This window comes from Brassica rapa, unplaced genomic scaffold, assembly GCF_000309985.2.
Source record: "Brassica rapa cultivar Chiifu-401-42 unplaced genomic scaffold, CAAS_Brap_v3.01 Scaffold0869, whole genome shotgun sequence".
Classification (NCBI taxonomy): domain Eukaryota; kingdom Viridiplantae; phylum Streptophyta; class Magnoliopsida; order Brassicales; family Brassicaceae; genus Brassica; species Brassica rapa.
In genome coordinates this window covers 75055-93170 of record NW_022610807.1, presented here as the reverse complement: position 1 = coordinate 93170, position 18116 = coordinate 75055, and the positions used below count along the sequence as shown (strand labels likewise).

The 18116-nt window shown below is 41.6% G+C and overlaps 1 protein-coding gene across 2 annotated transcripts; it reads left to right on the top strand.

The window, feature by feature from the left end:
* The first annotated feature begins 9216 nt into the window (after nucleotides 1–9216).
* Nucleotides 9217–17761, top strand: LOC103847828. Of its 2 annotated transcripts, XM_033283535.1 has the most exons (3): nucleotides 9217–10891; nucleotides 15636–16376; nucleotides 16434–17761. In XM_033283535.1, exons 1-3 carry the CDS (start codon nucleotides 9937–9939, stop codon nucleotides 17408–17410), a joined length of 2673 nt encoding a protein of 890 aa, XP_033139426.1. In that variant the 5' UTR covers nucleotides 9217–9936; the 3' UTR covers nucleotides 17411–17761. The 2 variants fall into 2 exon arrangements, with proteins under 2 accessions (XP_033139426.1, XP_033139425.1); XM_033283534.1 differs by having other exon boundaries at nucleotides 9221–10891; nucleotides 15636–17761.
* Nucleotides 17762–18116: the final 355 nt, after the last annotated feature.

Genomic DNA, 18116 nt, shown 5'->3' with positions numbered 1-18116 from the left:
GGTCTTTTTAGGCTTTATTGTGAGTGCAGATGGAGTAAAGGTAGATCAAGAGAAGGTGAAAGCAATACAAGAGTGGCCGATTCCTAAAACCATCAGTGAAGTGCGAAGCTTCCATGGATTAGCTGGCTTCTACCGACGGTTTGTGAAAGACTTTAGCACCATAGCAGCTCCATTGACTGAGGTGATCAAGAAAGAAGTTGGATTCAAATGGGGAGAAGCACAAGAACTTGCCTTTCAATGCCTAAAAGAGAAGCTTACTAATGCCCCTCTTCTTATACTTCCTGATTTCAATAAAACTTTTGAAATTGAATGTGATGCTTCAGGAATTGGAATTGGTGCTGTTCTTATGCAGGAAAAGAGACCCATAGCATATTTCAGTGAGAAACTTGGAGGAGCAACTCTCAACTATGCTACTTATGACAAGGAACTCTATGCTTTGGTGAGGGCTTTGCAGACATGGCAGCATTACCTATGGCCCAAGGAGTTTGTCATTCACACTGATCATGAGTCTCTCAAGTACCTTAAAGGCCAGAACAAACTCAGCAAGAGGCACGCCAGATGGGTAGAATTCATTGAAACCTTCCCCTATGTGATCAAGTACAAACAAGGTAAGGAAAATATAGTTGCGGATGCACTATCCAGAAGGTATGTTCTCTTGAATACTCTTGATGCTAAGTTGCTAGGATTTGAACAGCTTAAAGAAATGTATGCAACTGATTCTGACTTTCAAGAGGCTTATAAATCGTGTGAAAAATATGCTGCTGGACATTACTTTAGGCAAGAGGGATTCTTATTCTATGATAATAGATTGTGTGTGCCTAACTGTTCTTTGAGAGATCTATTTGTCAGGGAATCCCATGGAGGAAGCTTAATGGGACATTTTGGTATTGCCAAGACTCTTAAAGTTTTGCAGGATCACTTCTTTTGGCCACACATGAAACGAGATGTTGAGAGAATCTGTGGGAGGTGTGCAACTTGCAAAGCAGCTAAGTCAAAGATTCAACCTCACGGTTTGTATACTCCTTTACCTATTCCTACTCACCCTTGGAATGATATATCTATGGATTTTGTTGTGGGTTTGCCGAGGACTAAGACAGGTAAGGACTCCATCTTTGTAGTTGTTGATAGGTTTTCTAAAATGGCACATTTCATTGCTTGCCATAAAACTGATGATGCAATACATGTTGCTAACCTGTTCTTTAAAGAGATTGTGCGCATTCATGGCATGCCTAGAACCATAGTTTCTGATAGAGATACCAAATTTCTTAGTTATTTTTGGAAGACTCTATGGTCTAAGTTAGGCACTAAGCTCTTGTTCTCTACTACATGTCATCCACAAACTGATGGTCAAACTGAGGTAGTTAATAGAACTCTTGGAACTCTCTTGCGTGCATTCATTAAAAAGAACTTGAAATCATGGGAAGAATACTTGCCACACTGTGAATTTGCTTATAATCATGCTCAGCATTCTGCATCTAAGTATTCTCCTTTTGAAATTGTTTATGGGTTCAATCCCATCTCTCCTTTGGATCTAATGCCTTTACCTGAGTGTGCAAGGGTCAGTATGGATGGGAAAAAGAAGGCAGAGTTGGTGCAACAGATCCACGAGAAAGCTAGAAAGAACATTGTTGAGAAGACAAAGCAGTATGCTAAGAGAGCAAACAAGGGCAAGCGAGAAATGATCTTTGATGTAGGTGATAGAGTTTGGGTGCATTTGCGCAAGGAGAGGTTCCCAAATGAAAGAAAATCTAAGCTGATGCCGCGGATAGACGGTCCTTTTGAGATCACCCAAAGGATCAATAACAATGCCTACAAGCTTGATCTTCAAGGTAAGTATGATATAAGCAACAGTTTCAATGTTACTGACTTGATTCCTTTTGTTGCAGATGAGCTTGATTTGAGGACAAATCCTTTTCAAGAGGGAGGGGATGATGTGATCATGGACCAGTCAGATAAAGAAGACAATGAGACGATAGATGATCCAGCTGATGAAGATGTCCTAGCTATACCAGAAGGTCCTATCACTCGTTCCAAGAGTAAACAAATCAAGCAAGCCATTGGAGGATTACTCATGATAGCCTGGAAGCAAGAAGAAGGTCTTGAAGGAAGCTGGATCAATCAAGACACACTCACCACTATCCAAGCCATTTCTTTTTCTACATGATCATCAAATGAGCAAGTAGCATATGTGTGCTCTTTTTCCCTATCTTTGGTTTTGTCCCACTGGGTTTTCCAAAGATAGGTTTTTAATGAGGCCATATGTTACTTTCACATCTCTCATTTGATGATCCCGGTTTAGCTTATAATGCCTTATAAAACTTATGTCTTTTAAAACCTTATGTCTTTCATTTTTATTTAAACCAAAGGGAGCCTGTTCTCTTTAGGTTTCCGTGAGCTTGTGTGTGTACAAGCCTCACTATATAAACCACATCCGAAAACCCTAGCATCTATCAAGTTATCTTTTCATCAAAACCTTTTCTTTGTTCTCTCTTCTTCTTGTTACCAAGTCGGCGAGTGATCTTGTTGGTGAGTAGTATCCAACAACCTAAGGATCTCTTCTTCGGTGTGTCATATCCGGATTAGGCATCTAGGAGTATCAAGGAGTCCTTTCACAACTCTTTGTGTCACCATTCATTCCACAAACCTTGAAGAACTTGAGTCTCTGATTCGTTCTTGCAAGGATCTATCCCCAACTATCCAGAGAAGCATCCTAGGAGTGTATTAGATGGTTCTTCAGCTTCTTGTCTTTCAGATGACTGATTCTCTGTCGACTCCTGGGACATTCCAATTCCAAGACCTTCTAGTATCTGTCTCAAGCTTGTAGCTCTATCTGAAGGTTGTGAAAGATCCTCCAGCTCTTTCCAATCTTTATCTTCATAGTAGCTCTTCTCTTCAAAGAACTTGACATCTCTTGATACAAGAACTCTCCTTGACTCAGGAACAAAGCACTTGTATCCCTTCTGTGTGGTTGAGTATCCTATCATCATAGCTTTGATACTCTTTGCTTCCAGCTTATTTCTCATCTCTCCCGGGATAAGAACATAGCTTACACACCCAAACACTCTTAGGTGATCTAGGACTGGCTTGCTGTTGTTGAGAACTTCATAAGGAGCTTTATCTTCCAGAATCTTGGTTGGAATCCTATTGATTAGGTAGCAAGCCGTGATCACAGCATCACTCCAGAATCTCTTTGGCACTCTCATCTGGAACATCATTGATCTAGCCACTTCCATAAGATGTCTGTTCTTCCTCTCAGCCACACCATTTTGTTGAGGTGTATAAGGGCAACTCGTTTGGTGAAGTATCCCATGTTGAGCTAGATGGTTCTTGAATGCATGGCCAGTATACTCTCCACCATTATCAGACCTGAAAATCTTAATCTTGGCATTATACTGGTTAGAAACATATGATTGAAAGTTTCTAAATGCATCTAGAACCCTATCCTTTGTTTTAATTAGTGTTATCCAGGTGTATTTGGATTTCTCATCTATGAATGTGACAAAGTATTTGTAATTGTCCCTAGATAAGCATGGTATGACTTTTAGGAATATAAAGATTAATCTGAGTTTAGAATAGGATTAAGGAAGAGAATAAGAGATTTACGAAACTGATTAGAGACTAATGAAGAATCATGATGAAATGAGTAAAGAGAAAGATTGTTTAGAACTGTCTAATCTTTATTAAGAGATGAGATTACATATATATAGGTCCATACACTTAGGGTTTTCGAAATCATAAAGCTAAGTAAGCATGTAGAGTCAAAGAGGAGCCTAAGCTTTAATTTGAACCGGCCAATGAGTGTCTTCACACGTTTGGAGCATCTTCTTGATCCAAGACTAGATGCTCTTCCTTTCCAGCTCTTGCCAGCCTGTCCTAGCTGTCAAGCCGCGTCTCCCTTATCCTCTCAACGTTCGGATAAGGTCTTGGCCGAGTGTAACTTAAGCTCAGTACATGGGAGTTACTTGGATAGTTACTTGATCCCTTTTACCTTGTACGGATGATCACTTGTACGGCCTTGTACGGATGATCAACCCATTCCTCCTCTTCACCTCTTTGCTCTCTTTATGTTCTCAACTCCTTTGTGTCTTTACCTCAAATGTCTCAACTCTGATTAACACTCCCCCTCAAGCTTAGCTTTGTGAAAGTCTAAGCTTGGACAGCCATGAGATCTTCCTCATTAAAAACCTTACCAAGGAAAACCCATTGGGATAAAACCTTGATAAGGGAAAAAGAGTAAAGACCTCACAGCCAAAGGGGATCAGCTCCTTCTCTTCCCAAGATCAATGAGGCCCAACCTGATGTGAATGGACTCCATTGTCTTCTGTCTTGCAGCCTTGGTGAACACATCCGCTAACTGATCTTCACTTCTTGTGTAGCATGGCAAGATGACTCCTAAGATGATCATCTGCCTCACCTTGTGACAATCCACTTCAATGTGCTTGGTTCTCTCATGGAACACCGAGTTGGAGGCAATGTGGATGGCAGCTTGGTTATCACAATGCATTGTCATTGGCGTGGCTTGATCAATCTCCAAATGCTTTAAGATGCCCTTGATCCACACCAGCTCGTTGGTCAGCTTCAGCATAGCTCTATACTCAGCTTCTGCACTTGAGCAAGACACCACCTTCTGCTTCTTACTCTTCCAAGTAACCAAGTTGCCTCCAATGAATGTGCAATAGCCTGTGGTTGATCTCCTGTCTGCTCTATCACCAGCCCAATCCGCATCACAATATCCAACCACTTCAGTACTCCCATTGCAACCCATCCATACTCCTTGATCAGGTGAGCCGTTGAGATACATCAAGATCCTCTCCACCATGCGCCAATGATGTTCCTTAGGCACTTGCATGTGTTGACTCACCTGATTCACAGCAAAGCAAATGTCAGGCCTAGTTATGGTAAGGTAAATCAATTTGCCAACTAGCTTTCTATAGAGTTTAGGATCCTGATAAGGTTTGCTGTCTTCAATCTCCCCCTCTCGTGGGACTTTGTAGCCATCCTCCATAGGCATCCTTGCTGTCTTGCCTCCATAAGCACCTGCACCTTTCAAAAGATCAAGTGTATACTTCCTTTGGGACATGAACAAACCTTCCTTGGATCTACATATCTCAATTCCAAGAAAGTATTTCATTTCTCCCAAGTCTTTAATCTCAAACATGGATTTAAGGAACTCCTTGGTTGCTATGATACCTTCCTTATCACTTCCTGTGATAATGATATCATCAACATACACAAGGAGTGCAATCATACCTGAGGAAGTAGTGAGAGTGAAGAGGGTGTGGTCTAGTTCAGACTTCTTGAAGCCTCGTCCATTCAGAGTAGTACTCAGCTTGTTGTACCAAGCTCTTGGTGATTGCTTCAGTCCATAGATAGCTTTCTTCAGTCTCAACACATTCCCTTTCTTCACTAAGTGTTCCAAGCCTGGAGGTGGATGCATATACACTTCATCCTCCAGCTCTCCTTGTAGAAATGCATTCTTCACATCCATTTGCCATAAGCCCCATCCAAGATTCACAGCCAAGCTTAATACAATCCGGATTGTGTGCAGTTTAGCTACTGGTGCAAAGGTCTCAATGTAATCCTCTCCATAAGTTTGAGTGAAACCTCTTGCAACCAGTCTTGACTTCTTCCTCTCAATTGTACCATCAGCCTTATACTTGATTGTGAAGATCCATCTACTAGTCACAGCCTTCTTCCCTTTTGGTAACTCACTCTCATACCATGTATCATTCTTGATCATAGCTCCTGCCTCAGCTCCAACTGACTCCTTCCATTCTTTATCCATGATTGCTTCTTCATAGCTTCTTGGGATGTAGTTCTCATCCAAGTTAACCATGAAGGCACAATGTTCTTCAGGGTATTGAGCAAAGGAACACACAACTTGAGAAGGATGCTCCACAGCTTGGGCATTGTAGTACACTCGCGTGTTTACCCAAGAGGAAGGATCCTTTCTCAGCCTTGTGCTCCTCCTCAATACAGGTTGTTCTTGCTCTTGAACCGGCTCAGCTTGTGTATGCGGTTCTTGTGCTTCACTCTGATGTTCTTCCTCTCCTTGGTCTTGCTCACCTTGATGATGAGAACCTGAGTTGAACTCTCCTTCCTCACTCAAGCCGACTCCTTCTTGGCCATTTTCTTGAGTTTCAGGTTCACTTCCCCCCTCATGATCAAGGTGAGGTGTTTGAGCAGCTCCACTTGGTGCAGTTGAGCTCTCTTCTTGTCTTCCACTTCTTGTGGATTGATCCTGGTTCATCTTGATACCGAGACCTTCCAAAATGATTCTTAAGACTCCAGCCTTATCTGATGTGAGATCCTTCAAATCTTCTTGATTCTTCTCCTCATAGTATCCTCTTTCTTCAATGAACTTCACATCTCTAGATACAAGTACCCTTCTAGCTTCTGGATCATAACACTTATATCCTTTTTGAGTTGTTGAGTAGCCAATGAACATTGCCTTTCTGCTCCTTGCTTCTAGCTTGTTCCTCAACTCTCCTGGTACTAGAACATAGCATAAGCATCCAAACACTCTCATGTATTCCAAGGATGGCTTGCGCTTGTTCAGAACTTCAAATGGTGCTTGATCCTTCAACACCTTTGTAGGCATCCTGTTGATTAGGTAGCACGCAGTGGATACAGCATCACTCCAGAATCTCTTAGGTACATTAGCTTGGAACATCAGTGACCGAGCCACTTCCATCAAGTGCCTGTTCTTTCTCTCAGCTACACCATTCTGTTGTGGTGTGTAGGGACAGCTTGTTTGATGAAGGATTCCATGGTGATCTAGATGACTCTTGAACGCATAGCTTGTGTACTCTCCTCCATTATCTGATCTCAAAATTTTAATCCTAGCATGATAATGGTTAGTCACATAAGCTTGAAAGTTCTTGAATGCATCTATCACCCTATCTTTTGATGGAATGAGTGTTAACCAGGTGTATTTAGATTTTTCATCAATGAATGTGACAAAATACTTATGATTATCTCTAGAAAAACTAGGTGCAGTCCACACATCAGTATGAATCAAATCAAAGCAATTTTCATAAACAGTAGATGTTCTTGGAAACACATTCTTACAATGCTTGCCTAAAATGCAAGCTTCACACTTATTATTTTCAAAAACCACACCTGGTAACATCAAGTTTAAAGCCCTCTCATGGGGATGACCTAGTCTAGCATGCCACAATGCATTTTTATTCAAACTAGAAGCAGAAGTAAATGAGCAGTTATAATTGGAAACAGGATCAAGCTTCTCAAGCATGTATAAGTCTCCCTTTGTAACTCCTTTTCCAATCAATTGGCTGCTCTCAATATCCTGAAACTTCACATCATTAGGACTGAATATAACATTGCAATTCAAATCAGTAGTGCATTTCTTAACTGAAAGTAGGTTTGATGTGAATTCCGGAATGTAAAAAGCTCTAGTGTTCTTATCAAATAGCTTTAAGTTTCCTATTCCCTTAATAGGTATTTTATCCCCATTTGCAATCATCACACATCCATTAGTAGGTTCTATATCTTTAATCAGGTTGGTGTCACTAATCATATGATGAGATGCACCTGAATCTATAATCAATGGTTTGGATGTATTGCTAGCACTATGGCAGATGCTAATCTGTGATCTATATGCATTCACCCTAGCATTTCTATCAATGCAATGCTCAATTCCAGTCTTACTATCAATCCTAGCAATCTCAGCCACATTAGGAGTCATTTCTATAGTTCTAGCAATCATAGAAGCACCAAATGAATACCCATGAATGTTACCATTATCCTTGAGCATTTTGATGAGTGCATCCATCTCGGATCTCCTGATGAAGTCTTGATCATTGCCTCGGGGGTTGATAGCTCCAGTGTAGGTCACCAAAGCCTTTCCATCTCCTTCACGGTTCTCCACTTCAGCTCCACGGTTGGATGGCCCTGCTCCGCTTGATCCTTCAGTCATGTGAGCTTTTGCCTCTCTCTCCTTCATGAACTTAGCCGGCTTCAAGTGGGGATGGAGTATCCAGCACTGACTCTTCTTGTGTCCATGCTTCTTGCAGTGATCACAATTCCCATTGAACTTCCTATCCTCATACTTGTTGTAACCAGCTTTGTTAGCTTGTGGAGGCTCTTCCCGGTCAGGTTGCACAGCGTTTGCAAGAGATAAGTCTCCCTTGCCTCCAAACAAACCCATTGAGCCCTGCTCCTTCTGTATCTTAGCACACACCTCTTCAAGGTCAGGCAGCTTCTCAGACCATAGCATGTGCTGGATAAGACCACTGTAGCTTGCATTCAACGTGAGCAGCAACCCAAAGACCTTGTCCTGCTCACGTCTCTCATTTAGAAGCTCTGGATCAACCGTGCTTGGCCTCAGCATCTCCAACTCAGACCAAAGAGACCTGAACCTCCCCAAGTGCTTAGTGATGATGTGATCATGGACCAGCTTGTAGATGAAGATGCCCTAGCCATTCCTGAAGGTCCCAACACTTGTTCCAGATCAAAGAAACTCAATGAAGCTGATGGAGAAATACTCAAGATGTCAAGGAAGCAAGAAGATTGTCTTGGTTGCAGCTTGATCAACCAAGACACACTCACCACAATTCAAGCTACTCCACCTTCAAGCTAATCATCATCTAGGCAAGTAGCTTGTGTGTGCTCTTTTCCTAACCTTTGGTTTTGTCCCACTGGGTTTTCCAAAGGAAGGTTTTTAACGAGGCCACAAGTTTACTTTCACATCTCCTAGATGATGATCCCGGACCAACCACATTATCTATCTTATGTTATTTTTATCATATGTTTTATGTTTTGAATAATTTCGAAAACTTGGTCTTTGTTTAGTTTCCAAGGGAGCCTGTTCCCTTTATTTTTATTTCTATTTTCGAGACCTTGTGCATGTACAAGGGCCTCTCTTTATATTCTGGTCGTGACCCCCCCTTTATCATTAAGCAATCTTTTATCAAAAACCCTTTTCTCTCTTCTCTCTTGTCTTGGACGAGTTGAAGTGTGTCTGGTGTGTAATATCCAGTCTGTTGGTGTGTAATATCCAACGCCCAAGGGCTTTAGAGAGGTGTGTCATATCCGATCTAAGCCTAGGAGTATCAAGAAGCCTTTCCGCAGCCTCTTGTGTCACCATTCGATCCACATACCTTGAGAAGCTTGAGTCTTTTGATTCGTTTCTGCAAGGATTATCCCATCTGTTCCAGAGCATCATCCTAGGATCTCATCAAGTGGTATCAGAGCAACTCTGGAAGGGAAGTGTTTGATTTTTCTCTCTGATTTTTGATTTGATCTCTTCATATTCTGTTGAGATTTTGATCGATTTGTGTTTCTATTGTTGAAATCTGTTAGATCTAAGTGTTTTTGATCACGAATCTGGTGAAGTCTCTTCATATACTCTTTGATTTCGTGTTGATCTGTGTTCCTTGTGAAGAAATCTATCGAATTTGGGTTAATTAGATCTTGTTTTGGGTATTAGACTGTTCGGATCCTTGTTTATCAAGTTATCCGATTGCTTGATCTGAATCTGTTTGTTGATTGCAGTCGATCTGTTCTTATTGTTTTAGATCTGTTCTTGCTTGATCTAAATCTCATCATCTGTTATCATATCATCTCTGATCGTGTGTTGATTGATATTTTGAAACCTAATCCGTGTAGTGCAAGTTTGATTGATTTCGTTTTGATATTTTTGTTTTGAAAAATCTGTGCTTGAATCTGAAATCGAAATCTATCTCTCCATTTTTTTGTTCTAGTTTCGAAATCAATCTGATCTGATAGGCTTAAGATTTCAATTCTGTTCTGATTAGTTTTGATCTCTTTTAAATCATTGGTTGAGTTTGAATTTGTTCTGAGAATTGTCTAAAGTTTTAAGCTTCAATTTGAATCTCTGATTTTGCAAATTGTTTTTTTTGTTTTCTCTGTAGAACTATTTACTGGCTTAGTCTTTCTCTTGTCTCAGGTACCATGGCAGGAGATCAAAAAGGAGAACTCAGCAAGAAAGAAAAGCTTTTTCTTGAAGAATTCACAGCCAGTATGGATAAAGCCTGCAAAGATCAATTGAGAAAATTCAGACAAGACATACAGCAGCAAAGGAAAGGCAGATCATCCAGAGATGAGTACAAGAAAAAGGAGTTTGATCAGATGGACAGAAACTGGAAGCATGCTGGATTGAAATATCAAATTCCTTCTTTTCATGGCCAGGCTGATCCTGAAGCTTATGTGAAGTGGGAAAAGAAGATTGAGTTGATTTTCAGTAGTCAACACTATGCTAAAAAAAAGAAGATTCAAATGGCTACTGCTGAGTTTTGTGGTCATGCTTTAAGATGGTGGAATCAGTTGATAAAGTGCAGAAGACTTGATGGAAAAGAACCAGTGGAAACATGGCTTAAGCTGAGGGCTTTGATGCGTAGAGAGTACGTTCCAAGACAGTACCACAAGGAAGTTATTCAAAAGCAGCCTGAGACAAAGCTATGTTCTTCATTATCAGTTCAGAAACAACCAGACAGCAAGAGATCAAGTCCATCTAGTAACCTGGTTTCATCAAGCAAAACATCAACCTATTCCTTTGAAGATAGCATAAGGAAGGCAATTTCACAAGCGTTTAGGGATGTAGAGAAACAACTTAAACAGTCCAAGACTATATCTCCATCCTTAGAAGTACAGAACCAAGCGCTTTCCTCAACTGTCTCAGAACTCAAAGATGCAGAACCAGACTCAGTTGCACAATCAGACTTGGCTGCACTAGTTCAAGAAGATCAAACCGAGATTCCAACAATCACCATTCAGAAAGATGATCAACCCATCAAGGACGACCTGATTCTCTTCAAACAGGATGTAATAGAAGAGGAGGCACCCATGGAATCAAAATCAGACAGTGGAGTAGAGCATCTATTTGTCACTGATTCAAACGGTTTCCAAAGTGTTGGAATGAAGAAGTAAGAAGCTGGAGTTGATGAAGAGACCAAGCATCAAGAGCAAGCAAATCCGGAACAAGCAGATTTGAATCTGTCCGTACAGTTTTGGCTTGCAAGTAACCAAACCTAACCTAGAGTGTCTTGGAAGTCAAGGCAAGTGGGGAACTCGTCCAGCTGAGCTTTCTGAAGCATATTTGAAGTTTAAATTAAGTGTGAGACCGTTGGAGAGAGATCTGGCAAGTTGGAGAATTAATTAAGATAAAAGTCACATGTGCATAAGGAGATGAGCCTGCTGTCACTTTCACCCAACCAGACTGTGCCCATCTCTCTCCTGTCACTCTCTACTCCCTCTGGTCGAGATTCTCCTTGGCTGCATCCTCCTGGCTCCATCAGAAACCCTACAATAGTATTAGTTTAGTAATTCTGTACTTTAACAATTGTTTAATCACTTGCAACTTGTAATCTGGCTATAAAGCCACCCCATTGTAACCATTACGAAATTAAGCTGAATGGGGGAGTTTCCCCTTTCTTCTTCACCATTCTCAAGTCTCTTATACTCTCCCTAATCTCTGGTTACAAGAATCTCTCTCATACTCTCTCAAATCTCACTTAATCTCTTTTTTGCTCCATTGCAGTCTCTTTAATTCTCACTTACTGTCTTCACTCTGTTCTCTTTCAATCCGACCACTCTCTGTTCTAAACAACACTCACACACCATAATCTGTCTATTCTCACATGGTATCAGAGCTCCAAGCTCCTGAGAATCCATAGAGCTTCCGCAAATCTATTACAGTTCATTCTTCTCTTCAAAAAAAAAAAAATCTCTGTTTCTGTTCATCCGTATCCTCTGGTCTAAAGCTTTTCCAGGAGGGAAGAGACTCACCAGAACTCAAGATAAAGGAGGTCTTTAGTATCTGAAACTCAAAGCTTCCACAATTCAAGCATAGGCTCACCCTCATTGTTATTTCAAATCATTGGAGAGTTTCTGTCCAGCCAGCTGTTCAATCTCTTCAAGAGGAAGAAGACTACAAACATGGCGTGTCCAGAGACTTCCCAAGGTCTATCACCCTTCCTCCTGTTCAGCCTGAAGAGATCTCTTGGAGAAAGAAGGTTTTGGAGCTGTTTGGCAAGCAATGCTCCAAACCAAGTCTGTACAAGTGTTTTTCAAGTTCTTCCCAAAGTGGAGTCTCTCACTGTGTGCCAGAAGGTGGCGCCTGGTAATCAGGAAGAAAGGAGGGGTCTTAAGCATGAGTGGTCTAAAGGGAAAGCACACACAAGGAAATGGCGTGGGGTAGAGATCCCAAACTCCAAAGCTGTCAAGTTCAAGTGAACAGTGTGCCTTGGAGGTTCAAGGAACCAGCTCAGGTTCCTTGTTTGTAAGTTAACCTCCTACCTGTAATAAGAGCTTGAGTAGTTATGTCTGGTTGTGTTGAGTGGTGTGTTTGGTATCCTTGGGACAGGTTCAAGTTGCTAGAGTTGTTGAACCTAGTTTCTGTCCCATGATACTTAAATTGTGTGTGTTGCTCTGTTTCTTAAATTACTTCTAGGAGTTTTCTAGCATGGTATTGTCTAGTTCCTGTCCTAGATTAATTGTTTCTGTTTGTATTGTGCTAGGCGATTTGTTTAGCTACTGTCATTGTCTGGTTGCATTGATAAAGGTCTAGGAGAGTCTCCTGATCTTGTATTGCATTATATATATATTGTTCAAGATGATTAGATGAGTTGTTTAGTCTCTGTTTATTGTCTTTAAAATTCATAAAAAGAGCCTAATTGCCTTGTTATTGATGAGTTATCATACCTGAGCAGTTAGTGATGTTAGTATGCATGGAGTTGAACTGAATGAGTTGTGTAGATTCTGTTCATTGCATATTTTCTTTCTCTTAAAACATTGGGATCAGACTTGGTGAATTATCAAGGGCTGATCCTAGTGTGTGTGGTCTGATTCTTGCTGGAGTTTGAGTGATGTTTCAGGTACACAAGAGGTGATCTCTGTCCATCATTAAACTAAGACAAAGAAGAAGGCATTGCCCACGTTTTTCAGAGCCTCCCAAGATGGATATTCCTGAACCGTGGAGATTGCCCAGTCCCAAATCCTATCTATGTGTCTGCCCATTTCCTACCCTGAAGATAGAAAGGATGTTGGAGAATTGGAGAAACTGCTCAGAAGTGACTTACCTTATGCCAAGAGGATGTACAGGAGGTGCACTCAAGAGAAAAGGCCATCACTAAGCCAAGAGTGGCCGGTGGTCAGAGGCATGGATCAAGGTGTTTAGTCCTGACCATGTAAAGATACCTTGTGAGTGGAATCAGTTGGCTTAAGCGCAGGCGTAGGAGCTGTTGTGCTCCTGGTTCAAGAGACTCACAAGGAAGGCCATCACCTAAGTCATGAGGAGACTGGTGGTCCAAAGACATTGGAGCTGAAGGCAAATGGTGATCCAGTTGGCTTAAGCGCAGATGTTGGTATTGTTGTGCTCCTGGAAGATGGTGAACTGGTTGGCTTAAGCGCAGATGTTGGTATTGTTGTGCTCCCAGTTCAAAACTCATTGAAGCTCACGTTCAAGCTTGTCACTATACTCAGTCAAGCTTGAGGAGGGGAATATCAGTGAGCTACCAAAAGATCCATGAAGCTTACTGTATCCAGTGTCCCATTTCCTCATAGAAGACCAGCAAGAGGTTGGCGAATTAAAAGAGGACTTAAGTGATCAAACTGAAGAAGCTGTCACTCCTCACTGTTCTTACCAGCCAGATGCAAGGATTATTCAATCAGGGACATTCTTGGCTAAGCAATCACATGATGGTGGCAAATTATGGAGTTGCAAAGTCCCCCTACATGTTGAAACTTCAAGAGAACAATGCAAAGGCTGGTTGAGAGAAGGAATGGCGTGGAGGATTCAAGTGCTTAGTAATCCTCACCAACATTCAACAAACTGATGCAAGGGAAGTACCTAAAACCATTATTATTCTTATGTGTGAATAGGTTTGCCCCTTGAGAATTGATACATGCATTTTTTGGATGATTGAATCAGGTACCTATTGAGCTCATGAACAAAGAAAAGCTTTGTCTCAACTCCTAAATGGAGGCAAGAAGCCAGAAGAAAGGGGGAGACAAGCTCAGGTCATAAGAAGAAGCTCAAAGGTGATTTGACGGTGAAGCAACTGGCGCCAATCCAAGTCGTTCATTGCCTCACCTCTGATCAAAAGTGGAGTTTGCAAGTGGTGGATTCACTCGTGCATTACTCAGTACCAACCGGATCAAAGAAGCTCAGTTCCAAGTGTGTGATTGAGCTTCCATAATCCGGACTGTGTCTTACCAAGTGGGGATTCAATTGGAGTCCACTCCTGACCATTTTTATAAAAGGGAAGCACCTTAAACTCATCTCAATACATTCATGATTGTCCTTATACTTAAACTATTATTGAGTTTGATGTGATGAGTGCATTTCCTTAAGAACTGATGCACTTTTGAAATGATGTATCAGGTACCAAAATAAGCTTGAGCCTCACTGAAGATGGTGATGATGATCCGGTCATGTCCTAGCCTTTCTAAGATGGCCAAAGAAGTCAGTTGAGAGGGGGAGACCCTAACCGAGTCTATGGTTCCATGAAGAGGTCAAGCCAAGTTCTAAAGAACAAGTAACTTTGCTGGGGGTTCAGAGAAGATGGTCTGGTCGTTTCCTTGCCTTCCTAAGGTGGCTTGAAGCCAGTTGAGAGGGGGAGACCCTAAACCGGCCACAAAATGATCCAGCCGGCTACTTGTGCTCAAGAATAGCAAGTTATGGTGATTCATACTTGCTATACCTATTAGGCCACGATCCAGAGCCTAAGGACTCCACCATGATGAATCTGAAGTTCCTTTAGGCTCACTGGCCAATCCCTAAGCTTTGTGGAAACTCCACTCTTTTTCCCTTAGCAAGTTTTGTCCCAATGGGTTTTCTTGCTAAGGTTTTTAATGAGGGAGCTTCTTCAAGGTTCCAAGCTTGTCCAAGGATCTCCTATGGTCAAGCTTGAGGGGGAGTGTTGGAATGAAGAAGTAAGAAGCTGGAGTTGATGAAGAGACCAAGCATCAAGAGCAAGCAAATCCGGAACAAGCAGATTTGAATCTGTCCGTACAGTTTTGGCTTGCAAGTAACCAAACCTAACCTAGAGTGTCTTGGAAGTCAAGGCAAGTGGGGAACTCGTCCAGCTGAGCTTTCTGAAGCATATTTGAAGTTTAAATTAAGTGTGAGACCGTTGGAGAGAGATCTGGCAAGTTGGAGAATTAATTAAGATAAAAGTCACATGTGCATAAGGAGATGAGCCTGCTGTCACTTTCACCCAACCAGACTGTGCCCATCTCTCTCCTGTCACTCTCTACTCCCTCTGGTCGAGATTCTCCTTGGCTGCATCCTCCTGGCTCCATCAGAAACCCTACAATAGTATTAGTTTAGTAATTCTGTACTTTAACAATTGTTTAATCACTTGCAACTTGTAATCTGGCTATAAAGCCACCCCATTGTAACCATTACGAAATTAAGCTGAATGGGGGAGTTTCCCCTTTCTTCTTCACCATTCTCAAGTCTCTTATACTCTCCCTAATCTCTGGTTACAAGAATCTCTCTCATACTCTCTCAAATCTCACTTAATCTCTTTTTTGCTCCATTGCAGTCTCTTTAATTCTCACTTACTGTCTTCACTCTGTTCTCTTTCAATCCGACCACTCTCTGTTCTAAACAACACTCACACACCATAATCTGTCTATTCTCACACAAAGGACATTCTTGGGTACTTTTCTCATCAGTCCTTTTGTGTGGAACAAGACCAGAGCAGTAGAGCTTTCAAGACACCAACTGGGCATGGAACATGTTGTATTTGAGCCTGGAGGAGAGTTGTGGAATCACAGGAACAATCCCATAGTGATTGAGAAGAAATCGGCAGCAACAACAATTGTTTTTGGTGATCTTTTACCCTCTGAAGCTAATGGGATGCACGTCTCAGATCAGCAAGAGTTTCACTACGAAACCAATTGGAGAATGTTACCCACTCTTTCCTGGATCCAACAAACCAGAAAACGCAGCAAATGGCCTCCTGATCATCAAGATATTGTCAATTCCGCAAAACATATCGGTTTAGCCAAATTCTGTGAGCTGCTTATATCAGATTGGGGTGGAAGGTTACAGTTCTACTTGTGGAAACCTGGAGCATATTCCAGAATACTTATCATCCTTGGAGAGTGCTCTGCTCGTAGTAGAACCAGTTGGGGCAATAAAGAGTTGGAAGCTGATCAAAACTCCTTGCTTCTCGGCCATGTCAAGATATGGAAACCACCTGATATGCAGCAGCTTCAGCACCATTACAAAGACTATCAAACCATGAGTGGAGATGGAGGATTCACTGGAGAAAATGGTGAAGTGATTACTGGATCAGGAGAAGAACTCATGTTTTCTTCTCAAATCAAAGAGAAACCACCAGATCAACATAGCTTACAACAAACTCCAAAGCAACCAACCCGAGGTATCTATCTAAACTCAAAGAAAAATATGAAACCTGATTTGCTTGCTGTTCGAACAGGTCAAACTGTGTTGAGCTCTACACTTTTCGAAAAGAGGGCCTATAGTTATCAGAGTATCAATGATGAGTCCTTGGCTAAGTTGGAGACACAACAAGCAAACCTTGGAAGCTGTCTAGCAGCCAGTCTCGACATAGGAGCAGTCCGAGGATCATATCTCAATCACCACAAGGAATTAATCAGCAAAATCGACTGCCATGGAAACTTAACTCATCAGGGTCTCACGTCGGATTGGAATCATGACCAAAGCTTCTCCGATGAAAGAGTTATGGGTTCTACAAGTCGGCTGATCCTCTGTGTGCTTTGTTTGAATTTTTCTGAGTTCAAAACATCTCAATCCTATCTATGGCGACCAGGTGAGCATCCTAAGGTAATTGATCATGTCTTCAAGAATTATTTTTGTATTGTTTACACAGATATGATGCACTTTTCTTTGTCAAAAGAGCCATGTGCAGATTATGATGAAACCTTGAAGCATACAAGAAGAAACTACAAGCGTGAGGAAGACAAGAGATTCAAACCACCTGATCTGGACCAGGATAAGCACAAAGGCGTCCCTGGCTTCGTCCTCATCAAAGAAGCACCCCCAGATGCAGCCTACCATCCAAAACCGAGCAAAAACCTCTTTGGGATAAGACTCTTACTCTTTGATAAATCTTCATATACTAACTTGCTTTATTTCATTGTTTGTAAATCAGGTTTGAGGAATGCATCAGTAGTATGGAGAGCCCAACATAAAACAGATTTGAGGTCAAATCCTTTTCAAGAGGGAGGGGATGATGTGATCATGGACCAGCTTGTAGATGAAGATGCCCTAGCCATTCCTGAAGGTCCCAACACTTGTTCCAGATCAAAGAAACTCAATGAAGCTGATGGAGAAATACTCAAGATGTCAAGGAAGCAAGAAGATTGTCTTGGTTGCAGCTTGATCAACCAAGACACACTCACCACAATTCAAGCTACTCCACCTTCAAGCTAATCATCATCTAGGCAAGTAGCTTGTGTGTGCTCTTTTCCTAACCTTTGGTTTTGTCCCACTGGGTTTTCCAAAGGAAGGTTTTTAACGAGGCCACAAGTTTACTTTCACATCTCCTAGATGATGATCCCGGACCAACCACATTATCTATCTTATGTTATTTTATCATATGTTTTATGTTTTGAATAATTTCGAAAACTTGGTCTTTGTTTAGTTTCCAAGGGAGCCTGTTCCCTTTATTTTTATTTCTATTTTCGAGACCTTGTGCATGTACAAGGGCCTCTCTTTATATTCTGGTCGTGACCCCCCCTTTATCATTAAGCAATCTTTTATCAAAAACCCTTTTCTCTCTTCTCTCTTGTCTTGGACGAGTTGAAGTGTGTCTGGTGTGTAATATCCAGTCTGTTGGTGTGTAATATCCAACGCCCAAGGGCTTTAGAGAGGTGTGTCATATCCGATCTAAGCCTAGGAGTATCAAGAAGCCTTTCCGCAGCCTCTTGTGTCACCATTCGATCCACATACCTTGAGAAGCTTGAGTCTTTTGATTCGTTTCTGCAAGGATTATCCCATCTGTTCCAGAGCATCATCCTAGGATCTCATCAAGTGAACTCCGTGTCATCTTGAGTTAACCCATTGATTGCCTTCTTGACTTCAAACACTCGGTTCAGGTTAGAAGTGTTTCCATACACTTTCTGTAGAGTATCCCACA

Excerpts from the sequence above, each read along its gene's own strand:
- LOC103847828 (XM_033283534.1), top strand. The coding sequence starts at position 9,937 with ATGGCAGGAGATCAAAAAGGAGAACTCAGCAAGAAAGAAAAGCTTTTT. Across the intron at positions 10,892-15,635 it reads TGATTCAAACGGTTTCCAAA|GGACATTCTTGGGTACTTTT; the intron begins GTGTTGGAATGA and ends TTCTCACACAAA.